We start from the raw sequence: 17,730 nt of genomic DNA, 5'->3' as shown, positions 1-17,730 counted from the left end.
TCACATTGGTCATGCAGTCATACATGTACATGAGGTAATAAGAACTGTTTCATCCTACTATCCTTCCTACCCCTACCCCCTTCCCCTCCCTTTACTCCTCTCTACCTAATATAAACCTCATAGTTAGTTAGATCCATCTATGTCAGAACCTTTGGCGATGAGGTCCAGTTCTCAGTACTCTTAATTTCCCTAGTTGTTTCCAACAGAAGTCAAACTTGAGGACCAGTGATATGGACCCTAGATATAACATGCCTAGACTGACACCTTAGGTGCAGTTTTTTAACAGGAAATGGACATGGACTGTGAAAGTGAATGCATCATTTACATATATAAAGAGAGTTTAGCATCTCACCTGGAGTCAGAGATCAGTGCTCAGAAACAACAGACATTGTGCAGATATTGGATTCTGTTGTGATGTTTCTGAAGAAAGAGGATTTCAGAATACTGACCAAATCCAGTGACAGACATATGAAACATTGAGTGCAATAAAAGCCATTAAGCTAGAAAAATAATGGGAGAAAGAGGGAAAGATCTGGAGGTTCGAGTGATTGGTATTGAGCCCACACACCAAAAGATTAGACTGTCCTGCTCTACAGCCTCCACAGGGCACTTTTAATGTCCCTGTTCCTCAAGATGTAGATGAAGGGGTTCAGCATGGGGGTGACCACAGTATACATCACTGAGTCCACCACATCCTTCCTGGGGGAAGAGGAAAAAGCTGAACCAAGGTACACAACAATGGCTGTCCCATAAAATAAGCAAACAACTGACAGGTGAGACCCACAGGTGGAGAAGGCTTTGTACTTCCCTCCTGAGGATGGGACTCTCAGAATGGAAGAAACAATTTTATAGTAAAAGAAAAGAATTGCAAGGATAGGGAAAAGACCAAAGATGGCACCAATAAAATACATGACTATGTTACTATTAAAGGTTTTAGAACAGGTAAGATTAAGGAGTTGAGATGGTTCACAGAAAAAATTAGAAATTTCCATGTGCTTGAAATGAGTAGATTGTAGGACAATTAAATTGTGTAGCTGTGAGTCCAAAAAGCTTACTACAAAGGATACCCAAACTAAGAAGACACAGAGGCAAGGGTTCATGATGGTTGAGTAATGCAGGGGGTGACAAATGGCCACAAACCTGTCATAGGCCATGATAGTCAGAAGCATGTTATCCATATTACCAAAAATGGAAAAAACAGACATCTGTGTCAGGCAGCCCACATAGGAGATGACTCTGCTGTGAGTGTGGATGTCCACAATCATCTTGGGGACCGTGGTGGAGGTAAAGCAGATGTCAGCAAAGGACAGGTTGGAGAGGAAGAAGTACATGGGGGTGTGGAGGTGGAAGTCAGAGCTGATAGCCAGGATGATGAGCAGGTTCCCCAGGATGGTTACCAGGTACATGAACAGGAACAGCCCAAAGAGGATGGGCTGCAGTTGTGGATCCTCTGAAAGCCCCTTGAGATGGAAATCTGAGGCACATGTCTGGTTCTGTGATTCTCTATCACTCGAACACCTTTTGAAAAGGAAAGAGGGTTGGAATAAAACAAGAAAGCACCCAACACTCTGCGTATGTATTATATTCAAGTATCAAGGCCTGTACACCATCAGCAATGTTTCTCAGTTGTGACAAACCACATCTTATTAGCATCACTGCATTGTTGGTTTCTGGGTTATTTGCTTCCTTCTATCAAAGGCTACTTTAGAGACACTTGTCTGAAAAACATTATAAAGTCAAAAACTTTACATATAAGTCCATAATAACACTAATATGTGGTAATAATTAATTTTAATAAATATTCAAGAAAAATGAGTAACAAATATTCCCTCCTTGTTAAGGGAAAAAATAGTCATTTTCAATAAGGAAAATTAAGAAGCCCTCAAAAATGCCTCATACTATTCTAATACAATTGTACAAATTCCCTTCCATAGAGTATTTATAAAAAAACTTTCTTAGAACTTAAACTGCATTATCTGAACTCTAAATTAAAATTGGTGGTTCATCATCAGAAAACATTGTTATGTGACAGCTATTTTTCAGGGAATTTATCATTGTTTTTGTTATCTTCATGGATAGAAGTGGTCAATCAAACATTTTTAATTTTTTAATTTTTTTTGTTCTAATTAGTGGTACATGACAGTAGAATTCATTTATACAATTTGATAGATCATATATAAATAGAGTGTAATCTCTCATTTTTCTGATATTGCATATCACAATAATTGATAAAGTAGATATATTTAATCTCATTTAATATTTTCAATATGCACATTGGGCAAACTATCACCTGCTCTTCCATTATTGTGTATAATTTTTATGTATCACTCAAAAGATAAAAGGGACTATATGTGTGTGCATACATATGATATACTATATGTGTGCATAAAAATGTAAAAGAGAGAAGCCTATCATGCCAGCAGCCTCAGTGGTTGAAGCAGGAGGATCACAGTTTCAAAGCCAGTCTCAAAAACTTGTGAAATGCTATCTTGAAAGAAAAATAAAAAGTGCTGGGGATGTAGCTCAGTGGTTAAGTGACCCTAGGTTCAAACTCTAGTGAAGAAGAAGAAGAAGGAGGAGGAGGAGGAGAAGGAGAAGGAGAAGGAGAAGGAAAGGGAGAAGGAGAAGGAGAAAGAGAAGAAGAAGAAGAAGAAGAAGAAGAAGAAGAAGAAGAAGAAGAAGAAGAAGAAGAAGAAGAAGAAGAAGAAGAAGGCAGCAGAGGGGGTGGAGCTATAAAGAAGATTTGGATAAGGAGGCATGTATTCACAGACGTTTATAGAGACAGAGAGTGAGAAGAAGATATGACAACAGGTTACACATATTTACACTATCCTTGACCCTGATCAGCTTTGATGTTTTATAAATAGTATTTCACTAAATGCATATATTCTTATACTTCCTTAACCACAAACTTGGCACTTGTGAATATTGCAACTATCAAAGACTTAAAAATAATAACTGTGAAGAAATTTTCTGAATTTTAAAATTTTATGCAGAATTACTTGTATCAACCCCACACAAGCTCAGAAAATCGTCTGCTTTAAAGGACAGGTCTTTGCTATTTATTTCTTATTCTTTATTCCATAGTGGCCTACGAAGATTGCCCTCATTGTTTTTCTGATTATGAACTTTCTTATAGGTGCTTCAAAATTTTAGATCCAGGGAAATCTCCAAAGTCCGCGTTTTCATATGAAGCTTCCTAGGCCTAAATAATTGGTTTTCACATAAATGACTCCTGGTACATAGATTGATTTTCTACTTCACTACCTGAAGGCAACTCAGATTCAAATTATTTTGTGAACTCACACTAAGAATTAACTGAGAGAAAACTGCAGAATAGAAAAATAGACAATATGAACACAATGGGACTTTCCTCTGAAAATGGGGATCATAGATCTTCCCCTGAAGGCTGTTGTAAGAAAGTTCTTTTAAAGTTCTTTTAAATTGCCTAGGCCTGGTTATGAGTCTAATTTATCCATATATACACAAATGGATATTTTAAAATATCTGGAAACCCTGATCTTGAACCAAACCAATTGAATCAGAGTATCTGCATGTGATGTTCTTGGGAATTTCTTATAGCAGAGTTGAAAAACACTGACCTGGAATATTTCCTGGCATTTAGAAAACACTTCATTAATATTACTTATTATTGGTATAAAATATGCACTTCTTACATTAAATATGAAAATTTAGCCCAATTTGCTTCAGAACTAGCATTTTCTAAAATTTCAATTATTCCCAGAGATATTCAAGTTCTTGGTGACTTTACATGATTCCATTCCATCCAAAGAAAGAAACTATCCTGAATTCATGGGATTGATTTTTTGGTCAATACTTCATGTCAATATTAATTTGTATATTTATAAACAATTTTCTTTAAAAAAAACTTACCTAATAAGTACTTAAAGTTTGTCTAAGTAGTCTACAACACAACACCTATTTTCCTCTGAAATGTACTAGTTCACACGGACATGTGGTCTCTCTGTGAAGTACATACATTGACTTCAAATGCTGGGACTGATGCACAGTAAGACCTGAGGGAGGAACATCATTTAATTTGCCATTATATTGTGACAATCTTTTGACAATACTTCTGACTCTCTCCATATCACACAAGTGAGAATTTCCAGATAACATGTGGGTTGAATATGGCTGCTTGGCTTCCAACAACTGATGCAACTTCAGTTTTGCAATTTATCATCTACTTTTTTTGTGCCAATAAAAATCCTGTCCTTATCAAGTGCATCCTCTTATTCTTAAGATATACCATCAAAATATCCCTGCTGCCTATCTAGTAATAATCCTTCCAATATAACCCAATGAGACATTTCATCTTGTAGAGTTCAAGATATCTTCTCTAGTAGAGGAGAAGGTGCCCTGGGAAGGGACTCAGAATTGAACTTCTCATTCAGGCATCTCTGCCCTGCTGCCATACGCAGAGTGGGTGTAAATCTCCACCTCTCTGTGGTTACAGTGTTTAATGGAGATGGGGAGAATAGCACCTCCCTACAACAGGGATGACACAGACGGAAGCCTGGAACATAATAAATATTTGGTCATTTGGGGTTTTCTTTAAGCAATAAAAAATCCCATCATTATGTAAATATTGACTATTGGTGAACACATTTATCAAAGGGCACTGGAGTTAAGAATGATGTGAAGTTGAAATATCTCAGCCCAAACAATAAGGGAAACCTGTGCTTTCTTTCTCCCTCCTTTCCTTCCTTTATACTCAAAACATATCTACTATGATCTTTTAAAAAATGGAAAATCAGAGATGATACTCTATTTAAATTGAAGACCCATGTGGCCATGACATGGGCTCAAACAAAGTGCTGCTGTGTCTTGTCTCTTTTTTGATCAGACATTACTGAAACAGAAGAAGGTGCAGACAGCAAAGTATCAAATGTGTTGATGCCACACTCATTCAATTTCTGTGAACCAAAGAAGGGTCGAGTCAATGTTTAATGATTTTTTTTTGATGCCTCCTCTCTGTCAGGTAAAGTATAGGCTCTGCAGAATCAAAATGAAAGAGAGTTACTCATTCTTTTCAAATGCATGGCATATAAATTTATAGAGAGAAAAAATGTCCCATCCACAAATAGAAAAGCAGTAACTTCAAGTCACAGGATACTTAGGTTGAATGGCATGAAGCTTAACCTTCTCATTATTAGTAATGTCTAACCTTCATTCTGCCCTTCTTAACATGCTAAACCCACAGACAGCACTTTCTGTTTAATCCCTACTTGGGATAGCTGTCTCAACTAGAAATCAATTCATATGACAATGATTACTCTCAGAGGTACTAACAACTAGCCCTATATCACAGAAGTACTAAGTAAAGTCAAGGAGATTCATAATTCAATCTTCAAACTCTGCACAGCTATGTTGATCATGTTCCAGTGAACAGAAAGTTGCAGAGGTTCAATGGTCTTACCCCAGGTGCATCTGAGGAGCATTTGAAACTCTTTCTAGTCTCCTGAGTAGGAGCAGAGTCAGGACCTAACTTCATGTCTCCTTTCGAGGTCCAGTGAGCCAAATACAAGCATGGAGGAGGTGTCAGGCTGCCACAGGAACACCCTGGAGTGGAGGGTCGAGGGATCTCTGTGCTAAATCATCAAGCACTTCCTCTGTCTGTGATCTGTTGCTATCCTTCCTACACTGGGTGCAGCTTGTGCCACCCACTGCTCTGCTTTGTCATCTACCAGAAAGGACCTAAGAGAAGAGCACAGTGTGCAAGTTTCTCTTCTTGGAGTGACAGGGAACGAATGATTGGTTGAGTGGCCAGAGGAACAATCTGCGGAATTCACTTGGTATGATGCCCTTAATTAAAACATGGCTTCATTCTCTACTGCCTAAATACAGTAAAGGTTTTCTCTTTGGGTTTCTGTAACACAATAATCATGTTGTCCCTTATAAATACAGGAGGATAATGTACATGGGGTGAAACAAAGCTGCACAGAACAAACAGCTGTGTGTCCGACACGGAGGAAATCCACAGTAGTGACTCAGGATGTTATGGTTACTGCCATCCTCCTGTTCATGCTTATCATTACATTAAAAATCTTTTTGGGGTGCTTAGGAATCAGTTTGTGGAACCCATTTTGAGAGAGGAATCTATGGGAGGTAGAGCAAGTGTGAGTGGAAAGCAAAGTTTGAGTAGGATTTTTGGAACCCCAACCACACCCAGGAACATAAAATTCACAGTCCTGGTCAGGGCAATGGCATATAGATACACTCCCACGTGGCTACCCCAATGTCATGTTTGTCCTTATGCTGAGGAAACAGTCCTTCCTGCATTCATCTTCTCCCTCTGTACTTACTGGGTTACACTGCTTCTCTGCTGGGACATGACTGAGAAGGACAGATGAGAAGACCCTCCCATGTCTTGCACCCAAAGAAAGCTCAAGCTTGGTCCTCAAGACTGATATGAATGCACTTTCACATTAGAGTGTCCTCATGCAGACAACCATGGAGAAGGACACACAGGCGTGGAGCCCACTGTAATGAGTCATCAACTGATGAACTGAAGCTACAAGCTGACTTTTGCCTGCTAAATGACCTTGGAGACTCAATGCACAGAACTCATAATTACTCACATTGGTCCACATTATCCCAATCTCTAAGGATTTCCCAACACTGATGGTGGAAGATGATGAACAGAAAATGAATGTCCCCAAGTTTATTGAAGTTCCTCTACACTGTAGGACACTTGTGTGAACATTCCTCTTTTGTCATGTTTTAAATCCCTTTTTATTTGAAATAATGCTTCAGAGGAAAAAGTTTTACTTAGACATAGAGAAGAATAAAATCATGGCATTTGCTGGTAATGAGATGGAACATCTTACTAAGTGAAATAAGCCAGAAAGTTAAGGGACAAATATTTTTTCTCATGTTCAGAAGCTAGACAAAAATGAGGGGGGGAAGGGAGGGGGGAGTTTCATGAAAACAGTAGCGAGATGAGTGCAGTAGAGGAAGGAGACAGAGGGGAAAAAGGAGGGAAGGGAAAAGGGAGGAAATGCTGAGTGAAATTGACTACCTTATGCTATGCACATATATGACTATACCACAGTGAATTTACCTTTATGTGCATTTATACAGCGCCAATTAAAAAACAGGAAGTAAACAGAAGGAAGACCACTAGAGCAGAGAAAGAAGAGGGAATGGGAAAAGGAAGTATTGGGGACTGAAAAGAAGCAAATTATATTGCATGCATCTACAATTGCATCAAGTCAGACCAAAATATCACATATAACTATATAACTACTAAAAGCATTTTTTTAAAAGCACATTTCTGTCATGAGCATACATTTCAGTGACATATTTACTTTCATGTTATTATGAAATCATCACTATCATTTATCTCTAAAGTTTTTCTTATTCCCCTACTGAAAATGTGTGTCTATTTTTAAAACTCTTCAATCCCCTGTCCCACAACTCTGGAGACCACCATGCTCTTATGCAACATGTTGAGAAATCAAACTACAAAAATAACATGACCATGGAGGCAGGATTTGCTGGTCAAGATCTTCATATTTGCTGCATATTTCAACTGATATCTCAAATGAGTGTCACAGGGACTCTCTTATAGTTCAGTGGGTCTCTGTTTGCCAGGCTGCAGATGAAGGGATTCAGCATAGGGGTGATCACTGTGCACACCAGTGAGGTCACCATAGTACTTCTGGGAAAACAGGTTATAGCTTAACCAAGGTCACTACAAGGTCACTAAAATAAAAAACTGAGATGTGTGACCCATTATACATCCAACCCAATAATGGGATTATTAGAATCAAGGCAAAATGATCCCTGAAAAGGAAGCCAAAAAAAAAATAACAAACGTGGTGTAAACAAAAAATATGATTGTGTTATTGCAGAAGATGTTGGGCCAGTTGAGATAAAAGACTTCAGAAGAAATTAGAAATTTTCACGTCCTTGAAACAGATGCACTGTAAGTCAATAAAATTGCACATCTGAGATTACTAAAGGATAGCCAAAAAATTAAGAATCCACAGATGTGAGAGCTCATGATTACTGGATAATTCAGGGGGGTGAGAGGAGAGCACAAATCAGTCTTGGTCCATCACAATCAGAGCATATAAACCACACCTCTAAAAATGATATTTCAAAAAATCTGCATCTGTATCAGGCAGCCCAGGTAGAAAATGACTGTACTGTGGATTTTCAGGATCAAAATTATCATCTGGGAACATGATAGAGATGAAATGGATGTCAGTCAAGGACAGGTTGGATAGGAAGAAATGCATGGGACACGAAGGTGGGAGCCTAAGGTGATGTTCAGGTTGATGAGCAGGCTCCAAGTATTGTGACCAGTCACAAGGACAAGAACAAGGAGTGTGGGTCAGGATTGTCTGAGAAACACATGAGAAGGGATTCTGATGCATATATTAAATATTATGGTTTTTATTTCTTGGATACCTTTTTAAAAAATAGAAAAAAGAAATAAGTTGGCAGTTAGCTCTCTGTGTGTATTTTAAACTTATGTATTCACAAGAATTCATGTACCTTCTGCAATAATTCTCAGTCACAACAAAGCCAACCTTATTAAAACTCTTCCATTATTGGTTTCTCTGTCATTCTCCTCCTTCTACACGTACATATTCTATACTCAACTGAGCAATGGTAGAAGAACACAAATATTACAGATAGCAAGTCTGTCATTACAGTAAAATACAGGATACTTTTTAATTATATTTATTAGTGCATATTAATCATACGAAATTTTGTGTTCACTCTGTTATTTATATACATGTGTATTATATATATTACATATACATATATATACATATATATATAATGTGTATAAAGTATAATGTGTATAGGTTTCTCCATTGAAGAAAAAAATCACTCTTATAAAAGGAAATTAAGGGCATCTAGGTTGGTTCCACATCTAGCTATTGTGAACTGAGGTGCTATAAACATTGATATGGCTGTGTTACTGTAGTATGCTGATTTTAAGTCCTTTGGGTATAAACTGAGGCATATTATTCAGCCATAAAGAAGAATAATATTATGGCATTTGCAAATAAGTGGATGGAAATGGAAAATATCATGTTAAGTGAAATAAGCCAATCCCAAATACCAAAGGCCGAACGTTTTGCCTGATAAGTGGAGGATGATATATAATGGGGGTAGTGGGGTGGGGAGGGAGAGAAGAATGGGGAACTTTAGATTATGTACAGGAAATGAGAGAGAGGTGGGTATAAAAATGGTGGAATGAGACGGACATCAGTACCCTATGTACATGTATGATTACAAGAATGGTATGAATATACATTGTGTACAATCATAGAAATGAAATGATGTATCCCATTTGTGTACAATGAATCAAAATGCAGTCTGTAAAACATTAAAAGATAAATTTAAAAAGAAGGAAATTAAGAAGCAAATATAGGGGTTGGGGTGGTAGCACAGTAGTAGAGTGCTTGCCTCATGTGTAAGGTATTATGTTTGATTGTCAGGATCACATATAAAAATAAATAAATAAAAATAAAGGTCCATCAACAACTAAAAATATCTATATTTTTTAAAAAAGAAGCAAAAATTACATTTTATTCTGAGATAATGGTACACATTCTCTTGACTTAGAATACTTATCAAACCCTCTACAAGAGGCAAATGTGTTATCTGAACACTAAAGTTGACAATTTGTTATTAAAAAATGTGATGTTCCAATTATCATGCAGAGATTTTAACAATATTAGGCGTTCTAACTTCCTTCTTTTTTTTTTTTTTTTTTGCATTTTTTTTTTTTTACGTTTACATAGGGTAATGATGTTTATTATATTTTTCCCCTCCCCCCCACCCCTCCCACCCCTCCCACCCCTCCCACCCCTCTTTTCCCTCTACACAGTCCTTCTTTCCTTCATTCTTACTGCTCTCCTTAGCCTAACTCTAAACCTAACCCTAAACCTAATGCTAGCCCGTCCCACCCCCCATTATATGTCCTCATCCGCTTATCAGCGAGATCATTCGTCCTTCAGTTTTTTGAGATTGGCTTATCTCACTTAGCATGATATTCTCCAATTTCGACCATTTGCCTACAAATGCCATAATTTTATCATTCTTCATTGTGGAGTAATATTCCATTGTATAAATATGCCACAGTTTCTTTATCCATTCATCAACTGAAGGGCATCTAGGTTGGTTCCACAATCTGGCTATGGTGAATTGAGCAGCAATGAACATTGATGTGGCTGTATCTCTGTAGTATGCTGATTTTAAGTCCTTTGGGTATAGGCCAAGGAGTGGGATAGCTGGGTCAAATGGTGTTTCCATTCCAAACTTTCTGAGGAATCTCCACACTGCTTTCCAGAGTGGTTGCACTAATTTGCAACCCCACCAGCAATGTATGAGTGTTCCTTTTTCACCACATCCTCGCCAACACCTATTGGTGCTTGTATTCTTGATAATCGACATTCTAATTGGGGTGAGATGAAATCTTAGGGTAGTTTTGATTTGCATTTCCCTTATTACTAGGGATGTTGAACATTTTTTCATATATCTGGTGATTACTTGTACATCTTCTTCTGTGAAGTGTCTGTTCATTTCCTTAGCCCATTTGTTGATTGGATTATTTGTATTCTTCATGTAGAGTTTTTTGAGTTCTTTATAGATTCTGGAAATTAGCGCTCTATCTGAGGTATGGTTGGCAAAGATATTCTCCCACTCTGTAGGCTCTCTCTTCACATTTCTGATAGTTTCCTTTGCTGAGAGAAAGCTTTTTAGTTTGAATCTATCCCAGTTGTTTATTCTTGCTTTTATTTCTTGTGCTATGGGAGTCCTGTTAAGGAAATCTGATCCTGAGCCAACAAGTTGAAGATTTGGACCTACTTTTTCTTCTATAAGATGCAGGGTCTCTGGTCTGATTCCGAGGTCCTTGATCCATTTTGAGTTGAGTTTTGTGTAGGGTGAGAGATAGGGGTTTAGTTTCATTCTATTGCATATAGTTTTCCAGTTTTCCCAGCACCATTTGTTGAAGAGGCTATCTTTTCTCCATTGCATATTGTTGGAACCTTTGTCTAGTATGAGAAAATTGTATTTATTTGGGTTTGTGTCCATGTCCTCTATTCTGTACCATTGATCTACCTGTCTATTTTGGTACCAATACCATGCCGTTTTTGTTACTATTGCTTTGTAGTAGAGTTGAAGATCTGGTATTGCAATACCCCCTTCTTCGCTCTTGCTACTGAGGATTGCTTTAGCTCTTCTAGGTTTTTTATTCTTCCAGATGAATTTCATAATTGCTTGCTCTATTTCTGCAAGGTACATCATTGGGATTTTAATTGGAATTGCATTGAATCTGTATAGCACTTTAGGTAGTATAGCCATTTTGACGATATTAATTCTGCCTATCCAGGAACATGGGAGATCTTTCCATCTTCTAAGGTTTTCTTGAATTTCTTTCTTTAGTGTTCTGTAGTTCTCATTGTAGAGGTCTTTCACCTCTTTTAGCAAATTGCATACAAATATATATTAAAAAGATAGTGCACCACGATCAAGTGGGTTTTATCCCAGGGATGCAAGGTTGGTTCAACATTCGGAAATCAATAAATGTCATTCACCATATCAACAGACTTAAAGTTAAGAATCACATGATTATTTCAATAGATGCAGAAAAAGCATTTGATAAAATACAGCATCCCTTCATGCTCAAAACACTAGAAAAAATTGGGGTAATGGGAACATTCCTAAACATTATAAAGGCCATCTACGCTAAGCCCATGGCTAATATCATTCTAAATGGTGAAAAACTGAAAGCGTTCCCCCTAAAAACTGGAACAAGGCAGGGATGCCCTCTTTCACCGCTTCTATTCGACATTGTCCTTGAGACTCTAGCCAGAGCAATCAGACAAACCAAAGAAATTAAAGGGATACGAATAGGAAAAGAAGAACTCAAACTATCCCTGTTCGCTGATGACATGATTATATATTTAGAGGAACCTGGAAATTCCACCAGAAAACTTTTAGAACTCATAAGTGAATTCAGTAAAGTAGCAGGTTACAAGATCAATGCTCATAAATCCAATGCATTTTTATACATAAGTGATGAATCTTCAGAAAGAGAAATTAGGAAAACTACCCCATTCACAATAGCATCGAAAAAAATAAAATACTTGGGAATCAATCTAACTTCCTTCTTGGTAGATATATATGCTCACTCAATTTTTACTTGTTTTTTTAAAACTTTTAATTTGTTCTAATTAGTTGTACAAAGCAGTAGAATGCATTTACACATTTCAATAGATCACACATAAATGGACTGTAATTTCTCATTTTTCTGATTATACATATTGCAGGATCATATTGGTCATGCAGTCACACATGTACATGAGGTAATAATGTCTTTCTCACTCTACGGTTCTTTAAAAATCATTTACTCTATAATTGCTGACCTTTACTCTGATGGACTTCAAATAATGGTAAATATGCTTTAGTTAAATTCAAATACCCATATGACATGATTGGGCACAAATGTGGAATTAATGCATACTGCACTTGTCATTGAAAAATAATGAAATATTAAGCACTTGAAATTTTTAATTTTATACTGGTTTTTTTGTACCAACATCATGCAATGTAAGTAAAGTATGTGGCATAGAAATACTTCTGTACTTCATTTTTAAATTCTGCATCCTATATTGTTCTGCTAATAATGCTTCATGGCTTCCTGTGTATCATGGACCCTCTTATATTACCATCCAAAACTTTAGATACAGGGAAAATCCCAAACCAAGGTTTTATTCTCAAACTTCTTATGCCTAAGTAATTTCTTTTCACATGGTTTACAATTTTCTTATTAGCAGTTTTACTTGAAGGCAACTGGTTATTCTGTTACCTCACATAAATATTTAATTGGGAAAAAATTACAAAAAACTGACAGGAAATAATGTAAACATAGCCGAACAGTTTCCTCATCTGTAAAATGAAGCAATAGTTTTCTACAAAATAGATTTGTCAGTAGAAAGGTTTTTATTTTGAGTCTGTTATGTAGATTAGTCATTTTTGGTCTCATAATTAATATATTTACATATGGATATTTTGCAATATCCAGATACCACGGTCTCAGATAAAAAACAAACAATTTAATCAGAATACCTTCATGTGAATTTCTTGATAATCTTTTCTTCCACCAGACCTGGGAATTATTGCTTTGAATTGCTCTTTTCAAATAGAACACAGTTCCTTAATATTATCTCTTTGTACCATCAATAATACACAATATCTGTGCTGAAGTGTGGAATTTTGTATCTTCTTTGGACCAAATATTTTGTATTTATTTGAATTGTCATCTGTGACATATGAATTGTTGGTATCTTTACATGATTCCATTCTCTTGACATTCATTCCCCAAAGAGAACTATTAATTGGTTAGTAGATTTTCCTGCCCATGATTCCATGTAAGTAATGATTTATATGCCTATGAAGAGTTCCTTTGAAAACTTCCCTATAGGGTACCTAATGCTCATCTAGGTTATATCCAACACCACACGGTCGACCAGCTGACCCTGGAATGTGCTGGCTTATATCACCACGTGGTTCTACGATTCCCTGTGGAGTACAAGCATCAACTTCAAATCCTCTAACTGATACTAGCATTAACAGGAACAGGACATCATTTAGTTTGTTAGTTTATTATTAGGAAAACTCTTTCAAAAATTTTGTGCCTTTCTTAATATCACACAAGTGAGAATTTCTAAACAATATGAGTTTGGGGGGTAGATGTTCAACTTCAAGAATTGTTGAGTATTCAGTTTTATTAATAGCCATCTACGTTTTTTATCCTGATATTGTTCATCACCTATATTGTCTTAATATGTACTAGCAAAAATGTCCCTGATGTCCATCAAGTAATAATTTTTCTAACATTACTAATCGAGTGATTCTGTATTAGAAATAATATTTCCATTGGACGACAGGAAAATGGACAGTACTGTGGGATGTGACTCAGGAAATCAACATTTTCTTCTCGATTCACAGACCTGCTACAACATGCAGAAGGTGTGTCAGTCTTCTTTCTCTGTGCTTACACTGTTTAATGGATATTGAAAACAGCACATATCTCCACAACTTGTGCGGCACATAAGCAAATGTTGGTTTAAAAAAAAAGAATTCAACCATTGAGGAACTAGTAAGTTTATTAATGAATCCAGTTGTTAATGGGCACTGGAGCATTGGAATGGGATAGGCTTAGAATAGGTTGTACCCCAAGACCTAAGATCCACCTGGTCCCTTCTATTTGTAACTTTTATTCTTTTTTTTCTATCATGGAAAATCTCTGCTATGATCTTTGGCTAATTAAGTGTTGTGGATGCACTTAAATGGGATCATATAGCCCAGGTGTCCTTGACATAGATGCAAGAAAAGCTATTTTATTGTGTCTCTATTCCTACAGGACCTTCCTAAGAGGAATGTAAGTGCAGAGAGGAAAGTCCCAAGTATGTTGAAGCCACAGTGTGTTGAAGCCACAGTGTGTTGAAGCCACAGTGTCTGAAGCCACACTGATTGTGGCCAAGACTTGTGAATAAAGGAAGGGTTATTTTATTTTTGATGTCTTTTTTTTGTGCCAAATAAGCCATAGTCTCTGGGGCATCAGAAGGAAAAGGGAGTTAGTCATTTCTTTCCAGATACATAGCAGATACTCCTTATGTACAAAAATAAAGTGTTACATTGCAGAATTAGGAAAACACTAACTTCATATTCCAGAATATTAAATTAGAAGATACGAAGATTAATATTATCATAACTATTGATAATACTAACTCATATTTTTATACATTCACCACATAGAAATCATAAATGGAGAATACATTATTTATTTAATGCTTACTCAATATTATTGTATCAAAGAGAAATCAATTCAGATCACAATGCTGAGTTTCACAGATACTGACAACCTGCCTTATTGTACAGAAACAATAGGTGAAACCAAGAACATTAAAAACCACATTGTCTAGGTTGGTTCCACAATCTAGCTATTGTGAATTGAGCTGCTATGAGCATTGATGTGGCTGCATCTCTGTAGTATGCTGATTTTAAGTCCTTTGGGTATAGGCCAAGGAGTGGGATAGTTGGGTCAAATGCTGTTCCAATCCAAGTTTTCTAAGGAATCTCCATACTGCTTTCCAGAGTGGCTGCACCAATTTGCAACCTGACCAGCAAGGTATGGGTGTACCTTTTCCCCCACATACTAGCAAACCCCTACTGCTGCTAGTATTATTGATTAAAGAGACATTCTAATTGGGGCGAGATGAAATCTTAGGGTAGTTTTGATTTGCATTTCTCTCATTACTACAGATGTTGAACATTTTTTTCATGTATCTGTTTAATAGATGAATGGATACAGAAACTGTGGTATATATACACAATGGAATATTATTCAGTCATAAAGAAGAATTAAATTATGGCATTTTCAGGTAAATGGATGGAGTTGAAGAATATCATGCTACGTGAGATAAGCCAAACCTGAAAAACCAAAGACTGAATGATTTCTCTGGTAAGGGGATGATGATACATACAGGGGGTGAGAGGGAGGCAAGAATAGAGGAACGATGGATTACATAGAGGAAAATGAGAGGTGGGGGGAAGGAAAAAAATAACAGAATGAGATAAAAATTATTAACATGTGTACATGTATGATTATGCAAATGGTGCAACTCTATTTCGTGTACAACCAGAGAAACAATAGTTGGACCCCATTTGTGTACAATTAATTAAAATTAGAAAAAAAAATTTAGCAGTCTCTGGGTCTGATTCACTAAACATTTGCATTGCTTCCCAAGCATCAGGAAGTTGTAAACAGGTGTCTGGTGGTCTTACTCAGAGGAACATCTCAGGTATAATCTTAAAATATCTTCTAGTTTCCTGAGTTGGAATGAAATCAAAGACCTGGCAAGACATCGCACCATGAGATTGAACAGGCAGATATAAGAATGTAGGAGGTTGTGCTCTGCTTCAAGACACATCTGATAAGGGGCAAGAGAGAAGTTTGTGCTGAACCATCCAGTGCATGCTTTGTGATCTTTCCCTGTGGTCCCTGGATGTCCTGCCTATAAGAGATGCATGCATCTAATGCCTTCAGCTGCTCCCCTGTGATCTACCAAAACTCCCAAAGCAGTGTGAACAAAGGGATTTTCCTGGAGTGACAGGGAAGTCACTACATCTGGTTGCATCATCAAGAGCACACCATGCTATGACTCTCCTGAAAAAATACTCTGTGCCTGTAATGAGAGAGCTCAATTCAAATGTGACAACACATTTTCTACCTAAGATCCTAGTAAAAGTTACATAAAAATATGTCACTCCTTCCATTTCAGTAAAATAATAAAAATGTGGCAGTGCGTGATGTAAGGGAAGACTGTGCAGAAAAAAAAAACACACCACCAGCAACACATAGCTCATTGGCTGGCAGTTGGGAAGCCCTGAGAAATGGTTCCCAATGTCACGATGCTGCTGTCTTTCTGGTCACCTTCATCAACTCTAGGACTGGTGAGGGAGCATTCTAAAGGGACTCCCATTCTAGGATAATGGATGAAATGTCTATGGCAAGTAGGTTGAGAATCAAAGGAAAACAAAACTGTGAATGAGCCTTTTGGGACCCCCAAGCACAACCAAGAACCCAAACTTAACCGTCCTCTTAGCTGAAATGTCATATGTTGATATCCTCCCTTACAGCTACCCAAAGTGTCCAATTTGTCTTTGTGATTAGGGAATGATGTGTCTGATAGTCCCTCCTCCATGGGTTCTTTTCCTCAGAATCACTGCCTTATTCCACATCTCTGCTGGGTCATGGGCAAGGAAATTCAGAACCAACTTGCCACCCTGTTGGGGACCCAAGGAAGCCTCAGGCTCTGTTCACAAAAGTGAAACCCATGCCAAATCACAGGAGTTTATCTTATACAGGCAACCATGAGAGGGTAGGCACCTATGGAGTCACTGCCCTATAAGCACCAATCTGAAGGGACAGAGGCACAGGTTGATTATTTGCTATGATCTAAAGGAAGAATTCACAGAGTTCATGGTTAGTCAAAGTATTCCGTGATATCCAGATCTTTAAGAGCATCCTAATAGAAATGAGGGAAGAAGAGGTGAACATGAGTGTCTACAAGGATTGTGGTCCCTTCCTCTATTCAGAAGGAAGCTTATGTGTACTATTCATTCATTTATTCTCCCTTGTTTTTAAAGACCAATTGCTTTTTATTTCCATTATTTATGGTGGTTAAAATTAGCATTTGAGTCATTTGTACATGCTATATCAATAACTTCAATTACGCTCCCTTTGTTGGGCAACCATCAATCAACATGATCGACATGCAAATTTTTTTCGTCTCCCCAAAATGAAACTCTGCACACAGTTAAAGCACACCCTATAACTCCAACCCCACAACCAAAGCCAACAAACTGCAAAAGTACTGTGCCCATGAGGCAGCATTCAGAGGGGCAAGTGTTTACTACTATGGCTTCTCCCACCTGCATTCAACTGAATGCCTCAGGTCCTGACATAGATTTTTCCACTGTGCAACATCCTTAGGGAATTTTTAATGTCCCTGTTCCTCAGGCTGTAGATGAAGGGATTCAGCTTGGGGGTGACAATTGTGTACATCACTGAGGAAGCCACACTCTTTCTGGGAGACTGTGAAACAGCTGACCCAAGGTACACTCCAACACTTGTTCCATAAAATAAGGAAACAACTGAGAGGTGAGACCCAC

General features: G+C 37.4%; 1 protein-coding gene across 1 annotated transcript; it reads right to left on the bottom strand.

The window, feature by feature from the left end:
* Positions 1–590: 590 nt before the first annotated feature.
* On the bottom strand, positions 591–6,355 carry LOC124967840 (olfactory receptor 18-like). Its single transcript, XM_047530207.1, has 2 exons — positions 6,327–6,355; positions 591–1,518 (listed from the first exon to the last, which is right to left on the bottom strand). The coding sequence occupies exons 1-2, from the start codon at positions 6,353–6,355 to the stop codon at positions 591–593; spliced, it is 957 nt and encodes a 318-aa protein (XP_047386163.1).
* Positions 6,356–17,730: the final 11,375 nt, after the last annotated feature.

The sequence above is a fragment of the Sciurus carolinensis genome, chromosome 17, assembly GCF_902686445.1.
Source record: "Sciurus carolinensis chromosome 17, mSciCar1.2, whole genome shotgun sequence".
NCBI lineage: Eukaryota > Metazoa > Chordata > Mammalia > Rodentia > Sciuridae > Sciurus > Sciurus carolinensis.
The sequence above is the reverse complement of the archived record's forward strand: the minus strand, read 5'-3'. Positions and strand labels throughout refer to the sequence as shown.

Bases quoted from the DNA above. Each gene is read 5' to 3' on its own strand.
- LOC124967840 (XM_047530207.1), bottom strand. From the start codon at position 6,355: ATGTCCCAGCAGAGAAGCAGTGTAACCCA. The intron at 1,519-6,326 runs GTAAGTACAGAG...CCTTTTCAAAAG, and splicing joins CAGAGAAGCAGTGTAACCCA to GTGTTCGAGTGATAGAGAAT.